Genomic DNA, 25,182 nt, shown 5'->3' with positions numbered 1-25,182 from the left:
CCCACTTTTGATCTGCAAAGATGAGGACACTGCAGCTTTCTTTCTCTCCTGGAGGGGGACATGGTGGCTGGGACTGGAGGGGGACATGGTGGCTGGGGGATCCTAGTGGGCTCAGGTACAGAGTGGCTTCAGGGCAGGGATGGGAGAGAGGAATGAAGGGAAGCCCAAAGAATGAAGGCGTAAACTCTGTCCTCAGAGGGTGCCCAGGCTGAAAGGGTCAAAAGACCTGCCCTCGGACATGGATCCAGGGACAGAGCAGGGGGACAACACTCTGGGACTCAGCATGGGCTGGGCAGGGCTTCACACAAAGATCTAGAGAGGGAGTAGAGGGAGATGACCTGTGTCTGTCCGTTTCATTTAAAAAGTGTTTGCTGAGCACCTCCAGTGTGCAGGGGCGGCCATGTGAGGGTGAGCCAGCTGTCTCCCTTAACCTTGGGAAGTGTACTGTCCTGTGAGACCTCGAGGACATGGGCAAAACCACCTTCTAGCGAGTGTTTGTGTCACTATTCCATACCTCCTCTACGACAGGCATGCAGGTTGCAGTGGCAAATCCTAGGAGAGAGCCCTGGGCTTGCATTGCAGAATTTGCCTAATCCTTGCCCCATGGATGCTTGGACCAGTCTGCTCCCTGCCTGGTCTGGGAGGTGTGTCCCTGTTTAGAAACACTGCCCCTCTTCTCTGTCCCTGCGCACCTCTGTGAGGAAGGCCAGCGCAGTCCTCCTGGCCCCCCTCTGCTGGGACGCCTGCAGCGTCAGCCACAACAGCTCGCTTAGCCTTGCACTCGTCTTTTGTGGATGAGAACAATGATGCCTGATGCAGTTAAGTCATGTGTCCTGCCAAGTCTTGGTAACTGCCTCTGTGGGTACTGGGTGAGCTCCATTCTTAATCCCTCTGCTCCTGCCACAGTGAAATTCCAGGTTGGGGTGGGACTCTCCCACACTACAGTATGCAGTGCCTGCCCCCCTCCGCCGCCCCCCCGCCCCCCCGCAGGGGAGCCTCATCATTGTTTATAGCTGTCCAGGTCTGGCATTGTGTGAGAGGCTGCCCTGCCTGCTGCGGGGGAGGGTTCCCACAAAGCTGGACAGAATAGTGTTGCTGCCCCCCTGCCCCCTTGCCACCCACACACCATTGGTCCCCATCATGTGAATCGGAGCCTGACACTCTAGTGATCCTCTGGCTGGCCGGAAGGCATTCCTGTCCCACCAAGTCCTTCCCCTTGCACAGCACAGCTGGGAGGAGGAGGAATGGAGAGAAGAAAATGTCCTGGCATCTCAAGAGGGTGGAGCTTCCCCAAAGGCAGTGGGGACAACACCCAGGACCTGCGTGTGTGGGACATACCCTGAGGGTGATCTTCCAGTGGAGAGAGAGAGAACTCATGCTAGGAGTCCCCAGACACCTGCTTCAAGCTCGAATCGATTCTGTCAGGGGCTGAAGGGCCCCTCATATGTCTCAGGGCCTCTGTTCCCTGAGAAGCCACAAAGTGTAAAATTGGTGAACTCATTAAAATTCATCTCTGAGAGTCTCAAGAATTTTCCAGGCAGGGAGGCAACCTAACCTCCTTGCCCAGAACCTGTAAGGTAGCTCGGGCCATCGATCTGTCTGTCTGGATTTTCCTGTCCACAGCTTTCCCATCACAGCCCCTGGTGAGCAATCACAGCCCCAGCAGCTCCGAGTCATTTTCCCACAGCGGTGCCTTCCTCGAGGCCAAGGACAGGCCCTGACTAGAGATGCCAGCGCTCAGGCTGGGTCTCCACTCCTTTACCCTTAAGAACATAGCCTCTCAGCTCTGAGGCTTCCAAGCCATTCCCACCCCACTCCTACCTCCAGCCCCAGCCCAGAGGTGCCCCCCACAGCTCTTAATGACCCAAGAGCTGCCTGAGAGTCCTGCTTCTGTTTGGGGGAGGCAAAGAGGAGGCTCCATTCAGATCTGTAGCCAAAAAGAGGAGGTGTGGTTTAGGACAGACATTTGCCAAAGCCTAACAGACCCCTTTCCTCCACCTGGTGCCACCGCCCACCCAAACAAGCTTTGCAGAGGATCTTACAGGGGGCCTCCCTCAGACAACTGGGCAGGTAGTTATGCCAGCTCCCTGTACCCCTAACCTGCTCTGTCTAGTCTCACTGGCAGGACAATCCGAAGACTTAGAATTCGATTTTCCATTGCCCTGGCCCTGAAGAAGACTTTGGGCAGGAGCCCAGAGAAAGCGCAGCAGTTCCCGCTGTTCGAGCGGGTGGTTCTCCGTTATAACAGGCCGGCGGATTCTCAACACGTTCCTGATGAGATTAGAAGCTCCTGCAGGTATGTGTTTGTGGCAGCCCTCAGCCTGTATCAACAGATACTCGATGACTCACTTCTTGCCTACTGGCATAACCCAGGGCTTGCTGGAACACACCTGGGGGGGGGGCTGGGAGCAGGCAGAGCAGCTCCCCCTGAAGAGGGACATGACTGCCAGGCTGTCTCAGGACTTCTGTGAGAGATGGCAGGGACCCCTGGGTTCTCTCACCCTGCAGGGTCCTGCCCAGCCCCAAGTGCCAGGGAAAAGGTCAAACGCCACAGAAAATGATGAATTAGGAAGAGCTGTGGAGGGAGGTCTGCCCCTGCAGAGAGCAGAGTGGTACAAACCAGGGACTGAGCTTGGGGCTCAGAGAGCCTTTCTGGCCCGAACCTTGCAGGAGAATCTTACCCTGGGCTCAAGGATGACTGAGCCTCCCCCAAGAAAGGAAGTTCTGCAGTAAAGACTAGCTCTATTTTCCTCCAGCTCATAGCTGAGATGTCAGGCCATAGGTGCCTGCCAAGTGCTGAAAATCCTTGCAGCAACCTCCTGTCTGGAAGAGTGAGAAGGGCAGATGACTGCAAGTGGGGACTCACTTTGTCCGTCACTCACGGACAGTGCATACTGTGCTGGGGTGGTGGACAACGCCCCTGGTCCTGTAAGGATCCCTCGGGACATTGGCCAAGTGCCCCCTTGCTTCCTGGCATCCACCTTGGGCTGCTCCCAGCCCTGGGCCCCCAAGGGGAAGTGCGACTTGCTGCCAAGGTATCAGTGCTGCAAGGCAGGGTTATTCCTAACTGAGCGGAGCCTGCCAGGAAGACAGCGTTTGCACCCCGCACCATGTGCAGGTGTGATGGTGAGCTCACAGCTGCCCCCTCCCCCCCAGGCGTGCCCAGCCCACTTAATCATTTCACAGCTCAACAACTGTCCCGCCCAGCCCTGTTCTAGTATAAAAGGGGGAGTGCATGTCCAGGTAACAGAGCCACCTCTGCATCCTGCTGAGCTCTATCCTCTCCAGCACATCCCAACCTCTAGTGCTCTATCCTCTTGCTCCTCCAGGAACAAGCCATCATGTCTCGCCAGTCAAGTGTGTCCTTCCGGAGTGGGGGAGGCCGCAGCTTCAGTGCTGCCTCTGCCATCACCCCGTCTGTCTCTCGTACCAGTTTCACCTCTGTGTCTCGATCCGGGGGTGGTGGTGGCGGTGGTTTTGGCAGGGTCAGCATCCGGGGTGCTGGTGGAGCAGGAGGCTATGGCAGCCGGAGCCTCTACAATCTGGGGGGCTCCAAGAGGATCTCCATGAGCAGTAGTAGCATTAGAAACCAATTTGCTAACGGTGCTGGCTATGGCTTTGGCTTTGGCTCTGGAAGTGGAGCTGGGAGTGGATTTGGTTTTGGCGGTGGTAGCTCTTGGTTCGGTGGAGTTGGTGGCTATGGGAACATGAGAGGCATGGGCTTTGGAAGTGGCGCTGGTGGCCCTGGCTTCCCCGTCTGTCCCCCTGGAGGCATCCAAGAGGTCACTATCAACCAGAGTCTCCTGACTCCCCTTAACCTACAAATCGACCCCACCATTCAGCGAGTGCGGACTGAGGAGCGGGAGCAGATCAAGACCCTTAACAACAAGTTCGCCTCCTTCATCGACAAGGTAAGACCCAATCCTTTGTGAAAAACCACTATGAGTGTGGAGCAAATACCAAAGAAAGTAGGAAGAGGAACATCTTCTGACTTTGTGCAAATACCCTCCTAGTTTGCAGTGAATGTGTTTCTACTTGTTTCTGTCCCGGAGTTGTGGCTCACTTTCCTAACTAGACTGGCAGCTTGGAAGACAGGGTCTTAGTTCTTCCTGTGTAATTACCCCATACAGGCTCCTTGATTACTGTTGGGCAAAGAAAGGAATTCTGTGCTTCATGGAATGGGGCTGCTTGCATAGGAAGGTGGATGAGTTCATCGAGCAGTAGCCTGAGTGCCTTCACAGCCACCACTGCACTGGGCCCCACTCTGCCCAGCCGTGCCCAGTGCAATCTGTGCCCTGGATAAGTGCCCTGTCTCCCCAGGAGAGTGAGGTTAGGTGCTTCACTCTGTGCCTCCCTGCCTAGGGTCCAGCGCCAGCGACGGCACATGGGAAAGGTTTAGGAGGAGAGTATGAGAAGGGAGAGAAGCTGGTGATGATCACTGAGACATGAAATCCAGGTTTCTCCATCTTTAAACTCTGTGCCTTCCAGGTGCGCTTCCTGGAGCAGCAGAACAAGGTCCTGGACACCAAGTGGACCCTGCTGCAGGAGCAGGGCACCAAGACCGTGAGGCAGAACCTGGAGCCTTTGTTTGAGCAGTACATCAACAACCTCAGGAGACAGCTGGATGGTGTTCTGGGAGAGAGGGGCCGCCTGGACTCAGAGCTGAGGAACATGCAGGACTTGGTGGAGGACTTCAAGAACAAGTGAGATGGGGTGGAGTGGAAACTAATGTCTTCTTGGCACCAGATATACTTGATAACCAGATTACTGCTTATGCCTTCCCCACGGGCTAGACACATATGCCTTCCATGGACACCTGAAGTACTGAAATAAAATCCAGGTCCATGTCTAGAAAGTTCCAGCCCCAAGCTCAGTCCCTATGCAAGGCACTTAGCTACTGGCCAGAGCAACAAGTTTGATGCCCCTGGGGAAATAACAAGCAGTGTAATTCCTGCTCTTGGGGCTTTCCTCCCCAATACACTCAGAGTACACACCATGGGCTGTGTGATGGATTCCCTCCAACATGAGAACTGATGACTTAACTCACCTTGATGGCTCCAGTAATTTTTTTAGACCCTGTGCTGCTAATTGTTTGTTTTTGTTGTTTTAAGACTGTGAAAGCTGAAAAAAGAATTAGGGAAATTGACTAGATGTGGAGTTGGGAAGAAACAGCACAGGTTTCTATAGGCATATTCTTCAAGCAACTGAATTACAGCAATAATAGAATGACTCTCTGATGGGCAGTTAAAAAGGAAACAGGATCCTAATGAGTAAGGACCTTTCCCAAAGGGTCATACTACCAGTGCCCCCTCCCTCCCTGCTTTCATGATGGGAGGACAGCAGCCCCTTTCCAGTGGGAAAGCAGGCTTACAGGTGACTTTCTGCAATAAAGACCCTAGGCTTCACCTGCCCCTCACCTCCTAATAAGCCTTCCCATTCCTTTATCCCCAGGTATGAAGATGAAATCAACAAGCGCACCACTGCTGAGAATGAGTTTGTGATGCTGAAAAAGGTGCGTGGGTACAAGAGAACCTGTTGCCTGTGGCTATGCTCTCTTAGGGTGGCGTTAATTTAAGTCAGGGTGGAAATCGGGTGTAGTGCCAACCATCCCTGTATCTCTAGGATGTGGACGCCGCCTACATGAGCAAGGTGGAGCTGGAGGCCAAGGTCGATGCACTGATGGATGAGATCAACTTCTTGAAGATGTTCTTTGAGGCGGTAAGAAGTGCCCCCTACTCAGGTCCCAAAGAGATGGTCACTGGATCACACCAGGGATTAGAGTATCCAGATGAAGTGACTTTCAGTGGCTCCAAAGCTGTGGACACACCCTTGTCCTTCCTATCCCTTTAGCACTACTCACACTATTACTTATAAAGCCAATCCTTAAGAAAACAAAGTCACATTTAAATCAAATTCTTCAGCCATCACTTTCCCAAACCTCCCCTCTCTAGCTTGTCCCAGTGTAACAGACCAGTCAACTAGATTCTTTTAAAATAAGTTATGATCCAAGATGGGTCATAACACACATCTGAGATGTTACACAGTAGGCATTTCTTGGAGATTCAGAGTGCTTAAAGTTTTTTTAAAAATAGATTTAATGATGATTTGGATTATTAACATAACTAAGTGTTTGATGTAGGTGGTAATTATTTTTTCTCAAGTTAACATACCACAATGAGTGGAATATTTGAATGGACCTGGCTTAAAATAACACAAATTCAGATGACTGACTTCAAGTCTCCTTGCAGGAGCTGTCCCAGATGCACACGCACATCTCAGACACATCTGTGGTGCTGTCCATGGACAACAACCGCTCCCTGGACCTGGACAGCATCATCGCTGAGGTCAAGGCCCAATATGAGGACATTGCTAACCGAAGCCGGACAGAAGCCGAGTCCTGGTACCAGACCAAGGTGAGTGCTGTGGTGAATGTGTCCTGAGTCAGGGGATGGACTCGTGTCTGGGATTCCAGGCCACGACAGAATGCTAAGGTCTCCTGAGACCTGCTGAAAACTCTTGGGTTGAGTTATGAGAACAGTCATGTATGCCTTTGCCACAAAAATTCAAGAACCTTAAGGAGATTCTCACACCAGTGTCTCCAAGAGAGCAAAAGCACTAAAGAGGAAATTATCTAAGACCAGGTCCACCTGGATAAAATCGAAACTAGCCCCAGGCCTCAGATAACTCCATCGCTCGCCACCTCTTGGTAGCTCCTGCCCATGAACATTGGGAAAGTGTTTCCATCCTCATATAAATGGAACTTTTCCTCTTTTCTGGTGGCACCAGTATGAGGAGCTGCAGCGGACAGCTGGTCAGCACGGAGATGATCTCCGCAGCACCAAGCATGAGATCTCCGAGATGAACCGCATGATCCAGAGGCTGAGAGCGGAGATCGATAACGTCAAGAAGCAGGTAAGGAGAAGTCAAAAGAAGGCAATGAGGAGGCCTGAGCTCTGAAAGGGAGACCCATTTTGCTTGTTTTAAACACACACACACACACACACACACACACACACACACAGGCACGCATGCACGCACGCACGCACACAGAGCTGGAACAAGAACCAGTGTTTCAATGTTCCCCCATCTACAATGACCAGGATAAATGTACTGACTTCTCTCTGGAAACTCAGAAAAAGACACCACAGGCCCAGCTCACTACTAAAGTGTCCACTTTTCTTCCTTTCCCTGAGTAGTGCGCCAACCTGCAGAATGCCATCGCTGAAGCTGAGCAGCGTGGGGAGATGGCCCTCAAGGACGCCAGGAACAAGCTGGCTGAACTGGAGGACGCCCTGCAGAAAGCCAAGCAGGACATGGCCCGGCTGCTGCGAGACTACCAGGAGCTCATGAACACCAAGCTGGCCCTGGACGTGGAGATCGCCACCTACCGCAAGCTGCTGGAGGGCGAGGAGTGCAGGTGGGCAACGTAGGGCTGACATCACAAGCCCGAGATGGCCTCACATTTGATAAGTGGAGCTTCTTCTCCACTAAACATGTAAAACACACGCACAGCGAGCACTTCTTGTGCATGATAATTATCCATCATTAACCTGGATTCAATCTGACACCTGGGCATACAGCTGACCTACACAAAAGGGTCCCAATTCACTTTTCTAAACCGATTCCCACCACCAGTATTTTCAGATGCTGCCCCTCCTTCAAACAATTAAGCAACTTAATCAATATCTTCCCCATTTTTCAAGTGCCTCTTCCTTCAGGAAGCCTTTCATGATCCCTCCAGCTAAGTTAAATTCACCTGCCTTTGGATTCTCAAGCTACTCTGTTTTCTTCAATCTTCTAACACTGCCCTCTGCCTACTTTCTGTTAGAAGTGTTTCTGTCCATGCCAAGTCCTCTCACAGAATGTAAGTTCCTGCAAAAGGCAAAACCTGCTTCATACATTTTCATAGTTCCCACAGTCTCTTAGTTCTCATATAATGGGTGGAGGAGAAAGTGAATTATAATTTTCCCTTTGATAACCTGGTTCTAGGTCAGGTCCTCTTCTTTGGGAAGTCCCTTCAGCGAGCTATATTTTTGTCTAAATTTAAGCAGAGTGTGGGTGGTTTTTCTTTATTTTGTATGTTTTTGGCATTTTTTTTGATCATAGGGCTGGCAACTTTAAACATGACTATGGGTATTGTCTTTGGAGGAGTTTTTAACTCTTATTTCAATTGTTTCCTTTCAGACTGAGTGGCGAAGGAGTTGGACCAGTCAACATCTGTAAGTAACTTTAAACAAATATTAACAATGGCAATAATATGCAATGTTTGGTGCCAACTCAGAATCTTGCTATTTCTAGATTCCAGATACTCCCCATTCCAATAATTGGTTATTTCATACACTTAGTGGAGGGTACAGGATACACTTTGAGATTTGAAGCAACGTGGCTTATGTTTTATCTTTTAAAGGGTAGGACTGTATCTTACACATCTTGTACTCTGCCCCCCTGCCATGGTCCCCCCTTCTCCACCCCTCCTACCCCCTCCCCCTGAGTTTAGCACCATCCCTTGCCTACTATGTTCACCAACTTCCTGTTAGGGACCTTAAGTAAATGAGTTAGTTCTCCTGGGCCTCATTTGCTATGCTGTAAAGGGGCCAGGTACAGTGCTTATACTAGCAGGATCAAATAATTTGGACTTGAAGGATCAATCTGGCAGACTGGTCTCACCAAGTTCTCCTTCCTTTCTCCACAGCTGTCGTCACCAGCAATGTCTCCTCTGCCTACGGAGGTGGCTCTAGTGGTGGCTATGGAGGTGGCGCTGGCTTGGGCAGTGGCCTTGGTCTTGGCGGCGGCCTCATTGGAATTCATGGCGGCAGCTTTGGTGGAGGTCATGGCAGCAGCTTTGGTGGAAGTTCTGGTGGACTTTTTGGTGGAGGTAGCTTTGTTCCGATGCCTGGCATGGGCTTTGGCAGCAGCGTTAGTGGAGGAGGCAGCGGCAGTGGAGGAGGCAGCGGCAGTGGAGGAGGCAGCGCCTCCAGCGTTAAATTTGTCTCCACCACCTCCTCTTCCCGGAAGAGCTTCAAGAGTTAAGAGCCTGCTTATTGCAAGTCACTGCCACCCCAGGGCAGCAACCGGCCCCTGGCAACTGCCTCTTCTAGGTGGTTGCTAGGCTAAGATTTCTCTTTAGCTGACGAGTAGTTCAGAACAAGCTTATGGCAGGACCACAGTCTTTGGTTCCCGAAATGGCCCAATCTCCTAGATCCTATATTCTTCAAATCAGTCTTTTGTGGTCCTTGATGAGAGAAAAATCCAAAGTTTTCCAGTATCTAAATCATCAAAACAGAGACCCCACCCCAATCCAAAATTTAGTTCTGGTTCTGACTGCCTTCAGAGTGTGTTCAATAAAATGCTTTTATAATATAAATTGCTGTTCGGAATTATTTTTTCAGTCTACAATCAGCCTAGAGACTTCCTGAGGGTCACTCTGTCCAGGTGTGACTGGTCCCTTTGATGATTCACAGGTAGAATGGGGTGTGGCCATCCTGAGTGGTCCAGAGACTCCAGGAGGCATGAGAGGAGGTTGCTAATGCTTCTAGAATGAAGGACTCTCTGGAGGGGATGAATGGGAGTGTCCATTGTATTGCAATTTGGACAAACTGTAGAGTTGTTAGGAAACAGCTATTGATCTTTTCAGCACCCACAATATTAGAGCAGGCCCAACATCTTTTAGGCCTTTTTGGGTTCTGAAGAAAACATATTTCTTCTATAAATTTTACTTAAGCCTATTTATGCTGTTACTTGAATGTATATTACTCTTGTAATACTAGTAAAGCTTTCTGAAGAGAGCAAGCTGGTCCAAATATGCCGTAAAAGAGCAGGAAAGGAGACTAGAGTGGAATTGTCATGGTGGCTGGGGTGGGGCCAGGTTTGAAGTTCCCACCAGTTACAAAGAAGGGATTACTCAGGCTTTCTTATTGGTTTTCTCAGATGTCGGTAGAAGAGGGAGAGGGAGGAGTGGAGCTTAGAAGCCCTCAAATGTCAAACATTATTACAGTAAGACTAGTTTGACATTTTCAAAAAATAATGTAATGCACAACTTTAACAGAATAAAAGAAATCAAATTGTCTTCTCTCTCCCAAACCAGACAACATGCATTATCCTTAATAGTGACTGATCAAGTTTCTCATTGACATCAATAAGGAAGCAAAGATGACTGTAATCAACGCAATTATTCAGCATTACAGTGGATATTATAGCCAGTGAAATAAGACAAGGCAAAGAAGTAAACATCTTAAGAATTAGAAAGAAATAAAGCAAATTATAGTTATTCACTAATGGCATAATTATGTATAGGAAATAAAAAGTTCTCCCAACTATTATAATTAGTAAGTGAATTCATCAAGGTCACTAGGAAACCAATACAAAAAACTATTGTATTTCTTCATACTAGCAAGAAATAATTAGGAAATAAAATTTAAGGTACCATTTCCAGTAGCATCAAAAATATCTACTATCTGTCCCACATGAGTGGCTCAGTTGGTTGAGCATTGTCCTGTGCACTGAAAGGTCGTTGGTTCAATTCCCCGTTAAGCCACGTTCAGAAGACAATTGATCAATGTTTCTTTCTCACATTGTTGTTTCTCTCTCTCTCTCTCTCTCTCTCTCTCTCTCTCTCTCTCTCTCTCCCTTTCCCTCTCCCTTCCTCTTTAAAATCAATAAAAATATATTTTTTAAAAATCTTATACCTAGAAATAAATGTAGCCAAAGACATATAGAAAACTACAAAAGCTTATTGAAAATGACTAAAGAAAACTTAAAAACACACACACACAAACAGAGGTATATGCCACCTGTGTGAATTGGAAAACTTAATTTGTAAACATGTCAGTTTTCTCCAATTGAACTATGGACTCAAAGCAATTTCAATCAAATGTCAGCCAGTATTTTATAAAAATTGATATGCCTATTCTAAAATTTATATGGAAATAAAAAGCTCTAAAACAGTCAAAACAATCTTGAAAAAGAAGAACAAAGTTCTTATAGTTCCAGATACTGAGACTTTTTATAAAGATACAGTAATTAGAAAATGTGGTATTGAGGAATTGACTGAAAAATGGGCCAATGGGACTATATATAGAATCTTCCCTGCAAAAGACACTGTCAAAAGAATAAGAAGTCAGGCTACAGACTGGGAGAAAATATTTGCAAATGACAGATGCAATAAAAAGGCTGTTACAGGGAATATAAATAATATTTAAAACCCAACAATAAGAAAACTTAACAACCCAATTAGAAAATAGGCCAAACACTACAGACACTTGTCCAAAGAAGATACACAGATGGCAAGTAAGCACATGAAAAGATGGTCCACATCATAAGTCATCAGGGACATGCAGGTTTAAACAGCAATAGAGCATTACATACCTATTTGAAAGCTAAAGATCCAAAACTGACAACAGTAAATGCTGACAAGGATGTCAAGCAAGAGCTCTCATTCATTGCTGGTGGGAATGCAAAATGGTACAGCCACGCTGAAGACAGTTTGGCAGTTTCTTACAAAACTAAACATACTCTTACCATACAATTCAACAATTACCCTATCTAATAAAGGGAATGTGCTAATTGACCCTCACACCATAGCAAAGATGGCAGCGCCCACAGCCAATAAGGAGGGAATATGCTAATTGACTGCTATGCCCTCAAAGATGGCGGTGCCCCCAGCCACAAGATGGCTGGCAGGGGAGGGCAGTTGTGGGCAACCAGGCCTACAGGGGTAGGCAGTTGGGGGGGGGGACCAGGCCTGCAGGGGAGGGCAGTTAAGGGCAACCAGGCCAGCAGGGGAGGGCAGTTGGGGGCAACTGGGCCAGCAAGGGAGGGCAGTTGGGGGCAATCAGGCTGGGAGGAGAGCAGTTAGGCATCGATCAGGCTGGCAGGGGAGTGGTTAGGGGGCAATCAGGCAGGCAGGCAGGCGAGTGGTTGGGAGCCAGCAGTCCTGGATTGTGAGAGGGATCCCATATTGGAGAGGGTGCAGGCTGGGCTGAGGGACACCCTCCCCCCCAGTGCACAAATTTCATGTACTGGGCCTCTAGTGTTTCTTAATATTTACTCAAATGAGCTCATCCTAGGCATGATCTACACTAGCCCTGCTTTTCAGCTCATTCTCTTTCCACCCTCACATCTACTCTAAAGCACTTCTCTTCACTGACAACAGCACTTGCCTCTGAGCATCTAAATGCCTCTCTCATATTTACACATGTTCCCCCTCCTCCAACTAGTTTCCCCTCATTGGTTAGGAAAGCCAAGGGTGCCCCCCTTTGTCTGAATATGTCCTTCAGTCCCCAGTCCAATTATGCACTTATCAGTTACTTAAGCATTCAAGTGTACCACCTACCCAGTATCAGTATGTACACAGCAAGTCAAAAGGAAATGAACACTTTCAAAAAGGTATTACTCAGGAACTAGGTTTTATAGGAATATGTACCAAAAGTAGTTGAATTCAGAGTTTTTTCCATAATTGTATAAATGCTCATGGCACATAACATGTTTTAATCCTGTAGGCTAATAATGGTACCCCAGTTCATCCCAGACCCTGTGTTGCATATTGTTATTGGCGGATGAAATGACAGCCACAATGCTTCCCACATCTCCTCCAGTCCATGAGGACCAGGTGGGACAAATCTGAGGTTCTTCTTTTTTAAAATGTTTTCATTGATTTCCGAGACATGAAGGGAAAGGAAGAGAGATATAGGAACTGCCTCCTGCAGGCCCCCTACTGGGGGTCGAGCCCACACCTGGGCATGTGCCCTGACCATGAACCAAACTGTGACCTCCTGTTCAACCACTGAGCCATACCGGCCGGGCCAAATATGAGGTTCTTGACTCATCCCCACTAGAAGCCACATGGAATGACATCTGGGGATTTGGGACCACAGTTCCAGAGGCAGGTCAATGCTTTGAACAGATCATTCGAGCACTGTGGAAGGTGTTCTTTGAATGGCTTCTGAACCCCACGATTGACCTAAAGTGGAGCCCCATCCTGCTTGGAAATGGAGTTGTCAGAAACTTCTAGCAGCTGTGGACAAAGCCCACTCAGGTATCATGTCCAGAGATGTGACTCCATCACTGTGTTCTATTCAAAAAGTGGGTGGACCATGCGAGAAATACAGGGAAATGTTGCAATTTGGTGCATAAACAGCCTAGTTACTAAGTAATGGACTTTTGGAAGTTTCTATACGTTCTGAACCACTCTATATATCACAGAAGGCTGCCTTTTCTGCTCCAGCGTTGGTGCTACTGTGTATGTTCTTTATAAACCTGTGGCTGCATGTTCTTTCAATGGGTGCTCCCTAGGGACAGGACTGGGTCTGTGGGATTTCCTCTGAACAGCATCATCCTGTGCTGGAGCTTGCAGGAGTAGGCACTTAGTCTTAAGCTTTTGATAGGTGATGACAAAAGCCTATATCCCTCATTCTCATCTGTCAGCTCCACCCAGGGAGGCAGAAAGACAAGGCAAATCCTCCTGAGGCAGATTTTCCATGAGCTCAGACGTCAGGGGTTCCCTCCTGCCTTCAGCTATGCTGGGGCAAATGCAGTACAGATTAACCCCTGGGCCTTAGACCACAGGCCTTCCTCATTCCCTGGCAATAAGAGACAGCACCAGACTGCAAGGAGGCTCTCAGCAAGCTGCTGGGGAGGAGGCAGCTGTCATTGGGCTTACTCACACAGCTTGCTTCAGTTTCTCTCACATAGTTGTCTGAACTATCACTCTTTGCTCTAATCTTGTTATGAAGGTCTGGCCTTCCCCACCCTGTTACTCTGGGAAGATATAACTCTTCTAGGCTCTACTATGGAACATGATTCAGGATCAATGGAGAGATTTCATCTAAAAAGTCAATTCTCTAGCCATCCAGTGTAGTCCTCCCCACCACCTATGAACACAAGTCACTCCTGGATGCCAAAACAGAGGGCTGGACTCCAGAGGAGGAAAGAAGTACTGCTTAGCTTGGGGGGAGGAGGGGGAAAGGCAGCTGGGAGGCCTGTCTAAAAGTGAATTAGGAAACACAGAGCATCTCCCCAGACTCAAAGAAAGATTTAGAAAATCAAAGGGCAAATGAATCAAGGACAAAGTTTGACCTTAAGGGTGATGGGACTAGAAAAGAGTAGAATCAGAAAATGGATCTGCCACAGGGTCCCTTCTCTCCAGCTCCTCCTTTACTGTCTCAGGAGCCCTCGCCATCTCCCATGAGCTCTCAAGTGACCTCACTCATGCTCAGGGTCACTGGAATTGGATCCCAGGGCATCCTTCTCTGGCAGGTGGTAATGGAAATTCTGAAAAAAAGTATATCGTTATATATAATATACACTGAGTGGCCAGATTATTATGACCGGCCAGATTATTATGACCCCATCAGTACAATGAAGTGGCAAAATACTTGTATCAGGAAATAGAATGATACTTTATATTGCTGGTGCTGTCTGGTGTGTATGTCAAACTTGGGATTGGGTAATATGTTGAAGTTAAACCATCCTCTGATAAGCTAAATGGTTGAATGTGATGCTCCTGCTGCAATTAAATTATATACTTCATTCAGAGATGAGTCCACCACCACCCTGGAAATAGATAAAATCAGGACTAAAGGTGGAACTGATCTGGTCACCTGTGCTAGTTGACAGCAGCCTGTCCCTGTGTGCACAGCCCAGAGGACAGATGAGGACCCAGCAGAGGAGCCTGACTCCAGAGGAGGGAAGGAGCAGCCTGCTGGGTTCCCGCCAATGACTCTGATCCTCCCTCCGACTTCCTACTACTGTTACTTTCCAGCAACTTGGGCAAGGTGTTGCCTAGGCATCCACCTATGTGTGACTTCTAGGTCCTTACTAATGCTGCTTTTATTTTCTTTCACCCCACCCCCTCATATCACACACACACACACACACACACACACAAGCTGTACCTGTGTTCCAGTTCTTGACCTGTGTTCCAGTTCTTGAAGCTTCTGGTGGGTGCCTGAATACACCAAGTCTTTCCCATACTTCCATTATAATAATGATATTAGCTCATCTTCATTGAGAACTTATGTGCAGGCACTGCTAAGGCCTTTAAATTAATTATTTCCTATAATCCTCAGAATAATGAGAGGTCGGTACAATTCTCACCCCCAGTTGACATCTGTAAAAATGAGTAATTTGCATACAGACACATGAGAGCCTGAGTGCTCCAGAGCCCATGCTCTTAACCAGGGTTTGGCAAACTTTTTCTTTTTTTAAAATAAATTTTTATTGATTTCAGAGAGGAAGGGAGAGGGAGAGATAGAAACACCAATGATGAGAGAAAATCATTGATGGGCTACCTTCTGCACACCCCTTACTGAGGATCAAGCCCACAACCCCCTGGGGCATGTGCCCTGACCAGAATCAAACTATAATCTCCTGATCTATAGGTCAACACTCAACCACTGAGCCACACAGACAGGGAGGCAAACTTTTTCTTGAAAGGGTCAACTAGTAAATATTTTAGGCTTTGCAAGGCCTATATTCTCTGTTACAGCTACCCAACTCTGCCATCATTGGGTGAAAGTAGCCATGGGCATTGACATGGGCACAAAACACTGGGCAAATGCATGCTGCTCCCACCTGACTTGCCAAAGCTTCCTACCCCACCTGATATCATCTGTGCCAAGCCTAAAGCTCAGGCCTGAGAAAACTAGCATGTATCAGAGCTCAGTGCCATGGGAAGGATCGCTTCTTTCCCAGAACTTGGTGACAGCACATTTCTTGGTCAACCATTGTGAAACCAGGGTGGAGGGAGGGGAGCTTCTTCCGTTGTCTTGAGAAGGTATCTCCAGCCAGACGCTGAGTTAGCACCTCCTTTGGGTAGGAAATGCCCTGCCCTCCTGGATGCTGTGTCCCTAAAAACATTGGAAAATTGGGACTGCTTATAAAATAGTACCAGGTCCTGTCTTCAGGTCACCCCAATGTGGGAGTTTGTCTTTCCTCCCCTGGTTTCCCATTTAACCAGATGTTCTCATATAACAACATGCCTACAATTGCTCTCAATGCTCATTGCACTCAGTTTTTAGTGTCTGGACTGAAGAAAAATGAACATCATCCTCCTCTCAACCAAACACAGCACTCATGTGACAGCCCTCTCTCCTCTGAGAAGATGTGTAAAGATTTAAGATTTCAAGAGCTGAGATTAGAAATATACACTTGAAAGTTACTTGTGACAGCATCACACATGTAAGGGCACATTTTTATGATTCACTGCTTCTATATGCCCCTGAACGTTCTCTCCACACCCATTAAGATGTCTGAGCCTTGAACCCTAAAAAATATCAAAATCTCTGGGAATCAAAATTTAGTGAATTTCTTAATGATTTTTGTCCTACTCGTTTTAGATTCTTTAAGTTAAGCTCAAGTGAACATTCCCAAACAGCAGAGAAATGGTGTCCCATGAATTCCAGTTGAAAAGACAAGTTGACATGATCATCAGTTCAACGGAAAAGCACACTTTGGGAGGGAAGTACAGGCATGGGGAGAAACTCATTGCAGAAATCAGGTCCCTGTCTCAGAGGCAGAGTGGCCTTGGGTGAAGGTTCTTATCCTCTCAGGAAACTAGCAATTGGGAAGTTTATGGAATAGGACAGAGAGCAATTGTGATGTAAAAGCTCAACCCTTTTGTCCTTCTTGCCTTGCAAAGGAAGGTTTTAACCCCAAAGTATCCCCCATTCCCATGACAAGGCCACCAGGAACAACATGTGGCAGCTCCCGAAGAAAGGGCAGGTTCAGACGAGATGGAAAAAAACACTGCAGGCCACTTCTTGCTCAGGGCATTGAGCAAATACCTGTGAGCCCTCGGAGACAGTCCCACCCTGATGAGAAGGGTGGTGCTGGTAGACCAGAAAACCTGTGTGGGAAGGGGACACAGAGGAGTGGCTGAGTAAGCAGAAGGAAGAGACAATTACACAAATCAGTGCCTTGTCTCCTTTGTTTGAGATCATGACTAACTCATGACTTCAGTGAATTCATATCCAGCCTTATTGTGTGGGGATCAAGACAAGGCTGGAGGGCAGGAGAATTTCTCCATGAATAAAGGAAGCCAAATATACAATCTTCATATTTCATACCTTTCTAGGTGCTGGGGGTGACCTCACTATTTGTAAAGCCCAACCCTCCCCAATCTGCAAGCTCACCTTCCAGGACTGAGCCCAGCCCATTTCCACTATATATAAACTGCTGCCTGCAAACGCATCACACACCTGCTGCTCTCAGCTCTACCCTCCAGCCTCTCACGCCTTCTTCAGCCTTCTTTCTCATCTTCAGGAGCCATGTCGAGCAAATCCACCATCAGGACCCAAAGCAGCAGCCACCGTGGCTTCAGTGCCAGCTCAGCCAGAGTCCCTGGGGTCAGCCGCTCTGGCTTCAGCAGTGTCTCCGTGTGCCGCTCCAGGGGCAGTGGAGGCCTCGGTGGAGTGTGCGGAGGAGCTGGCTTTGGCAGCAGGAGCCTCTATGGCCTGGGGGGCTCCAAGAGGATTTCCATTGGAGGTGGCAGCTGTGCCATCAGTGGAGGATATGGTGGCAGAGTTGGAGGTGGCTTTGGCTTTGGAGGTGGAGCCGGGAGTGGCTTTGGTTTTGGCGGTGGATCTGGTGGTGGCTTTGGGCTCGGTGGTGGAGCTGGCTTTGGTGGTGGCTATGGGGGCGCTGGCTTCCCTGTGTGCCCCCCTGGAGGCATCCAAGAGGTCACAATCAACCAGAATCTCCTCACTCCTCTGAACCTGCAAATCGACCCCACCATCCAGCGGGTGAGGACTGAGGAGCGGGAGCAGATCAAGACCCTCAACAACAAGTTCGCCTCCTTCATTGACAAGGTGAGCCAGGAGGACCTGTCCTCCAGTGGGGACTCAGAGTCCCCAAAGTAGAGGACCAGCACATGTTCTCTCGGGGGGAGAATAGGGTAGAGGGAAAAAGGGACTAGCTCCCTCCTGGGATGCCAGATTAGTTCCATGTTTACCACAGGCAGAAGGAGATGGAAACCATTTAGAACTGCTGAATTTCTTAAATGTCTCTTATTCCTGTCCAGGAAAAATTCTCAACTTTTGATACCCATGGAACAAAGGGAAAACAATGAGAAAAATGGAAAGAGTTAGCTTTACCTTTTGAAGAATCTAAGACATTAAAAATAAAATTCCAGTGGAAAACTGCTCTAGGGCTCTGGGCAAGAGGAAAAAGTGTGACAGGAAAATAAAAATAAATTTATTTCTGCATGATTTAGAAAAAAAGACTCAGAAACACTTACATATCCATTGAAATGCTAAATTTGTAGAACTAAGTAGTGACCATTGAGGAAGCTTGTTTTAGAAAAGACTGGTGTACTAAATGACTTGTGTACTAAATCTACTACTTGTGTACTAGATTGTAATATAATCATAATAAGATTAGAATTTAATAATCAGATTCTAAACACTTATATTCCTTTAACTGAGGTATTATCTTTTTAAAAAGCTTTGTGCAATATATCATTTTAAACTAGATGAGTGATTGTACTTGTCAAGAGAAAGAAGTAATGTTGGAAGTCACTGATAAGTCTGAATAAATTAAGGGGTGAGAGCACCTCAGTGCCCATGGGAAATTTTCAGTGGCAAGATTGATCTGGGGGAAGGAAAGCAGGACTGTCACATACACTTCTGTATGTGCTCTGTAATAGCCCAGCACACAGGCATACTTGGGGACCCAAGCACAAATCTCTTTCTTCCATCATTCATCAGGCAAATAACCAACTTGTGTTCCTCTAGGTGCGATTCCTAGAGCAGCAAAACAAGGTCCTGGACACCAAGTGGACCCTGCTGCAGGAACAGGGCACCAAGACTGTGAGGCAGAACCTGGAGCCTTTGTTTGAGCAGTACATCAACAACCTCAGGAGACAGCTGGACAGTATCGTTGGGGAGAGAGGCCGCCTGGACTCAGAGCTCAGGGGCATGCAGGACATGGTGGAGGACTTCAAGAGCAAGTGAGTTGAGGAGAGATATGGGTTCAGTTGTCTAAAGCACACACTTCAAGACCATTGGGTGTCCAGGTCCAGCTGTGGTCATGATCTATCACAAAACATGTCCATGAAAATGAAAATCACAAATTTTGCTTAAAAACAAACCTGAAAGAAAAATGGGCTATATGGGTGGATAGGGAGAGTAAAAAAGGAAACAATTTAGGGACCACAAAAATCATCTTTGAAGCTTACTGTCAAGAAATCTGAACTCTGACATATCCATTATGGGAAGTTCTGACCTCAGGCTGCCTTTTCTGTATCATTGTCACCACTGACGTAGGCCTTTCTCATTCTAGATATGAAGATGAAATCAACAAGCGCACCGCTGCAGAGAATGAATTTGTGACTCTGAAGAAGGTGAGCTGATTTCAACCAAGGCTTCATGTTTCTTTGCAAAAGAAGAAAACTCTGGAGTCCTCCCCACATCTGAGAGGACAAAAGTGGGGAGGCTAAAAGATGGGCAGATGGGGGAGGAGGGTCAGCTGATCCCATGTTGTTGGCTTATTCCCCAGGATGTAGATGCTGCCTACATGAATAAGGTTGAACTACAAGCCAAGGTAGATGCTCTCATGGATGAGATCAACTTCACCAGAGCCTTCTATGAAGCCGTAAGCATCTCCACCTTCATTTGAATTACTCTAATGGGGCTCTGCAAAAGGGTGGAAGATCTTGGGGTTGGGAAGCCTATAAACTTTACAGGAGAAAATGATCTGACCATCTTATGTTCTGCAGGAACTGGCTCAGATGCAGACCCACATCTCAGACACTTCTGTGGTCCTTTCCATGGACAACAACCGTGACCTGGACCTGGGCAGCATCATTGCTGAAGTCAAGGCTCAATATGAGGAGATTGCTCAGAGGAGCAGGACTGAGGCTGAGTCCTGGTACCAGAGCAAGGTGAGCTGTGAGTGGGCAGCTATTGAGTAATTCCTGTGCTCACTCCCTAAACACCAACAAGGTTACCAGCCTCCACAGGGAAAATGCACTTCTAGGAAGCTGAATGTGTACCTTGCACTGACAGAGTATATGGTTACATTATTTATGTGAAATTCTGTTATGTCAAAGAAACACAAGCAAGAGGAAGGCTAATGTAAATAAGAACCTAGTGATCATTGCTTTAGCTTCACACTAACTCTGGCTCTCAGAAAACCAGTGCAGGACATTGCTGGTTCTGAAGAGAATTAGAAAGGCAGTGGTTTCATGATAAGATTGGTCTGAGATTAGTGTAGAGGATCCAATGACCTAGTAACATCAGCATTTCCTAAAATCTTTTTTGAAAAGCCATTGGGTTTAATTTATCAAAAGCCTGACACAGTGTGACAGTCAGTGTTAACATGTGAAAGGCCATATACATCAGCTTCTCTCCCTCTTTGCTACAGTATGAGGAGCTTCAGGTCACAGCTGGCAGACACGGAGATGACCTGCGCAACACCAAGCAGGAGATTGCTGAGATCAACCGCATGATCCAGAGGCTGAGATCTGAGATTGACCACGTCAAGAAACAGGTATGGTGGGGACTAAGGAAAATAAAAGCATCCTTTCCTTGCTAGACCACCACGTGGTCACCAAGCATCATTTTTTATTCCTGGGAATTTGGAAGACAATAGGGAGAGGACACCATGCAGTGTCTAACTTGAGTGAGTTCTCACAGGTAAGTGAGATAGATCCCAACCCAAGAGCATTATATAAACAGGTGAATAAAACCAGTTTCCCCTGACAGAGCTGTAAAACATAGTCTAGAATCATTGGACAGAGATGACATGAGAACAGTTGATTTGGGAATGGAGGAAACTGGGAAAGAAAAGGCAGGCCAGGAACTGAGGAAGACTGGTGCAAATCTTGTCAAGATTCAAGGTCAAAAAAATGATAGTCAAGTAAAGACACTGGACAAAGACCAGTGTCACCTAAAATTGTGAGGTATAAGAAACCCCTCACCTCCATGAGAATGTTTGTGATTTTGTACAAGTTAGTGTGGCTGCTACATGAGATTATCAAAAGCTGTCAAGATTCAAAACAAGTGAGTGGGTACATTTATTCCTTTGTCCCCTGATCTATATCTGCTGTAGCACCTTCTACCAGTCAGCCCCCACATCGTCATGCAGGGTGGTTAATACAAAGGGCACAGGTTTTTTTCAGATGACTCATAAATTAGATAAGGTTTGCAGAATGGACTGAGACTGGATAGAAAGGGTCTGAGCTGCATTTCCGTGCTATCAGGGCTCTGGCTCTCTTCCTCGCTGGGAAATAGGAACCACAGCTAGTCTCCTTGGGAGGACTAGATTGCAAGTTCATTCTGCTTATCTCCCCCTCTAGTGCGCCAACCTGCAGGCCGCCATTGCTGATGCTGAGCAGCGTGGGGAGCTGGCCCTCAAGGATGCCAAGAGTAAGCTGGTTGAGCTGGAAGATGCCCTGCAGAAAGCCAAGCAGGACATGGCCCGGCTCCTGAAGGAGTACCAGGAACTGATGAATGTCAAGCTGGCCCTGGATGTGGAGATTGCTACCTACAGGAAGCTGCTGGAGGGCGAGGAGTGCAGGTGGGCAACTCACAACCTCCTCTATCATCTGGGTGATTCTCCATGATGTGCAGCCAGTGAGCCCAAGCTTAAAGCACCCTAGTGATGGCCATAATTACTACTCTCAGAGGACCATGGAAAAGGCAGTTTCCCCATGGATGGTCCTCACATGGAGGCTTTCACTGTCAATGCTATAAAATATAGTCTAGAAGCATTGAACAAAGATGACATGAGAACAGTTGATTTGGGAATGGAGGAAACTGGGAAAGAAAAGGCAGGCCACACTGGTCCAGTAGTGGTTCTCTGAGGTCTCATGCTCTCTGTGTTTCCTCCTTCCTAGGTTGAGTGGGGAAGGTGTTGGACCAGTCAACATCTGTAAGTATCTTTGCTTGCCTCCCTCCCTTACCCATGAGTTCTTCTGACTTGACTCAGGCTGACATAATGAGCTCACCATGTCTGTGTGTCCTTGTCCCCCTCCCTTCCACAGCTGTGGTGCAGTCCACCGTCTCCAGTGGTTATGGCAGTGCTGGTGGTGTCGGCAGTGGCTTCGGCCTGGGCGGAGGCAGCGGCTACTCCTATGGCAGTGGTCACAGCCTTGGAGGTGGCTTCAGTTCTGGCAGTGGCAGAGGCTTTGGGGGTGGCCTCAGCTCTGCTGGGGGCAGCAGTTCCACCATCAAATACAGCACCACCTCATCCACCACCAGGAAGGGCTACAAGCACTGAAGTCCTCCCATTGGCTCTTGGTCCCACATTGTCTTAGCCCCCCTTTCCAGCTGCATGGCCTTCTCTTCAGTTTGCTTCTTTTCTCCTGCTACTTAATTCTCTCAGTCCTTGAGTTAGAACTGAAGTTGCTAAGTTCCCTCATTTCTCCTCTCTTATCATACCTGTTCCATTTGAACTTCATTTGCTCACCATCAGAAGGTCACTGGTTGGGTTGGACTCTGGAACAGAGCAATGTCTTGCTTTCTACTGGCCCAGGAATTCCCCATCTTCCACACAGTGGTCATGAAAGCATAAGTCACTAGTTCTATCATGTACAGTCTGTATCCCTGCTATGTTTCCTCTGGTATTGCTCCCTTGTATTGCTAAATAAAGCAGATGTGTATTATAATGCATGTTTTATACTGCCTTGATTTATTACCAATGGATTTTGAGCTGTTTAATCTGACAAATTCCTTTTCATGAATGAGGAGACTCCCAATCCCCATGTGCCTCAATCCCCTTCTTTAGAGAACTTCAATAAACAGCACTTTAGCACCCTCATGTTCAAAATTCCTCCCAAATTAGATTCCATGTAATGTTTGGCAGATGGAGTTTTAAGAATTATAGTTGTTAAGTCTGTTTTTACTGCATGTTTCAGATACTAGCAGCTTCACTTCTCTGACCTGGCATCTAAGCCTCCACCTCTTTCTGCCCCAGTATTTGCTCATATGCCCAGAGAAACATATTACTGTCCAATTAGAGCAAAAGAACATTGACAATAGAATAAGATATTTAATTTATACTTACAATTGCCTTCATGACCAATAAATGTATCTGATAAGATATATATATCAAGAAAAATTAAGCCTGAGTAAAGTAGGTTGCCCACTCCTGACTGGTATTACATGTCTAGAGATATATCCTGAGAAAGTAGTTCAAATTCAGAAAGTTGTACACCATAGATGTGAATCCCAATAGTCTTCACAACAGAAAAAAGTATAAACACTAGAGCTGATCTAATTAAGGTTCCCATGATTCAGACTCGCAACTCAGATGCTGATTTCTTGAAGTATAAAGGGCAAAACAAGAATGATAATTCCCACCTGCTTATACTGTACACCTGTCACAGAGACTCAAGGAAGTCGAAGTCCTTGTTGCTGCAAAAAGGGTCCCACATTCTCTCAGGTATGCCCTGACCTGCTTTGACTTCTGTGAATAAGTATGGAAAACTCAGATACAGCGCAACAGTGGTCTGTCAGCTTTTGCTTCCTGAGGGCAGTCATTGTCTCCAGTTCGTTGTTTCTCTTGTTTTGCTTTTTTGTTTTGTTTTGTTTGTTGTGGGGGGTTTTGTGTGTGTGTGTGTGTGTGTGTGTGTGTGTGTGTGTGTTTTGTTTTGTTTTGTTTTGTTTTTTTTGTGTTTTTTTTTTTGGTCCCTAATCCCCAGGTTCTCACACCACAAGAGAAATTTTCTTGACTTAGCTAATTTGTAGAGGGTGTTTCTGGATCCTGCTCTGTCAGAATCTTGCTGTGTTCACCTCTAACCATTCCTCCAGCAACATGGGGACCCTCTCATTTTGGCACTCTTCAGTTTCTGCCCAGAATTTCCCCAACAGCAGATGTATGATGACTGGCTTCCAAAGTCTAAGCCCACTCACCACACTTTTTATTGTGTATCCACAGAGAATAATGGAAATAAAATAACTAACAAGGCAAATTATCTAGCATATAGAAATACACAAAAAGAGGCTTAGAAACAGTATATATAATAATACATATACATATATTTAAATTAAAATCTTATGTGTGTGGATATTAAAACTATAATAAAGGAAAATTATAAACAACTATGTGACAAATCGATAATTTATATAAAATAGGCCATATTTTTAAAAGGTACAAAACTTGCACAAGGAGAAATAGATTATCAGAATAGTCCTATATCTATTAGAGAAATTGAATAAATAATATATAAGCTTCCATAAAAAAAAGCACCAAGCCCAGATATTTTCATTGGTTAATTATACCAAACATTTGAAAAAGAAATGGTCCCACATTTTGACAATCTCTTCTAGGAAAGAGAAGCAGAAGGAGCACTTTCTAACTCATTCTATGAGGCTAGCATTACTTTAATACCAAAACTAGATAAAGAGATTTCAAGAAAGGAAAACTACAGCCCAATACCTCTTATGGACATAGACATGAAAATGTCCAACAAAATATGTATTATCAATTAAATCCTACAATGTGTAAAAAGTAGTATACACCACAACCAAGTGAGGTTTATTTCCGATATGCGAGTCTGGTTCAACATTCAAATCAACCAGTATAATCCATCATAACAAAAGGCTAAAGAAGAAAAATCATCTGATTGTATTAATAAATGCAGGAAAGGTATACGACAAAATCCAACATCGTTGATGATTTTTAAAAATCTCAGCAAACAAGGAATAGAAGGCAACTTTCTCATCTTAATAAAGAACACACACTTTCTAGTGAGGACTTCCTCCTTTCCTTCTGAGATTGAGAACAAGGCAAGTATGTGTTCTCTATCCACTTTTATTCAACACTAGAGGCCCAGTGCATGAAATTTGTGCACGGGTAGAGCCCCTAGGCCTGGCCAGCGATCAGGGCCAATTGGAGCCTTCCAGCTGCTGGCTGGGGCCTTTCTTCATTCCATGCTACCCCCCTGGTGGTCAGCGCATGTCATAGTGAGTGATTGAACTCCCGGTCTCCCGGTTGAACTGCTGAGGGGACACTGTGCATATTAGCCTTATATATAGAGAGATTGTACTGGATGTTCTAACTAGTACAATAATATGAGAGAAATAAATAAATATCATACAGATTAGAAATGAAGAAATAAACCTGTCTTTATTATCAAATGATATGATAGCCTGTGGAGAAAATCTAGAAAACATTATCAAAAACTGCCTGGAACTAATAAGCCAGTACAGGGAGTCCCCCCTTATTCACAGGGATAAAATTCTA

The 25,182-nt window shown here is 46.6% G+C and overlaps 2 protein-coding genes across 2 annotated transcripts; both read left to right on the top strand.

The window, feature by feature from the left end:
- The first annotated feature begins 2,978 nt into the window (after positions 1-2,978).
- On the top strand, positions 2,979-9,364 carry KRT5 (keratin 5). Its single transcript, XM_006095693.2, has 9 exons — positions 2,979-3,911; positions 4,489-4,703; positions 5,452-5,512; positions 5,623-5,718; positions 6,249-6,413; positions 6,787-6,912; positions 7,197-7,417; positions 8,185-8,219; positions 8,693-9,364. Exons 1-9 carry the CDS (start codon positions 3,342-3,344, stop codon positions 9,028-9,030), a joined length of 1,827 nt encoding a protein of 608 aa, XP_006095755.1. The 5' UTR covers positions 2,979-3,341; the 3' UTR covers positions 9,031-9,364.
- Positions 9,365-17,253: 7,889 nt separating this feature from the next.
- On the top strand, positions 17,254-22,607 carry KRT6A (keratin 6A). The gene is made up of 9 exons (XM_006095692.3): positions 17,254-17,804; positions 18,729-18,943; positions 19,276-19,336; positions 19,492-19,587; positions 19,712-19,876; positions 20,359-20,484; positions 21,293-21,513; positions 21,833-21,867; positions 21,980-22,607. Exons 1-9 carry the CDS (start codon positions 17,265-17,267, stop codon positions 22,213-22,215), a joined length of 1,695 nt encoding a protein of 564 aa, XP_006095754.1. The 5' UTR covers positions 17,254-17,264; the 3' UTR covers positions 22,216-22,607.
- Positions 22,608-25,182: the final 2,575 nt, after the last annotated feature.

Source organism: Myotis lucifugus, unplaced genomic scaffold (assembly GCF_000147115.1).
Source record: "Myotis lucifugus unplaced genomic scaffold, Myoluc2.0 scaffold_160, whole genome shotgun sequence".
NCBI classification, from domain to species: domain Eukaryota; kingdom Metazoa; phylum Chordata; class Mammalia; order Chiroptera; family Vespertilionidae; genus Myotis; species Myotis lucifugus.
This window is presented reverse-complemented; position numbering and strand designations above follow the sequence as displayed.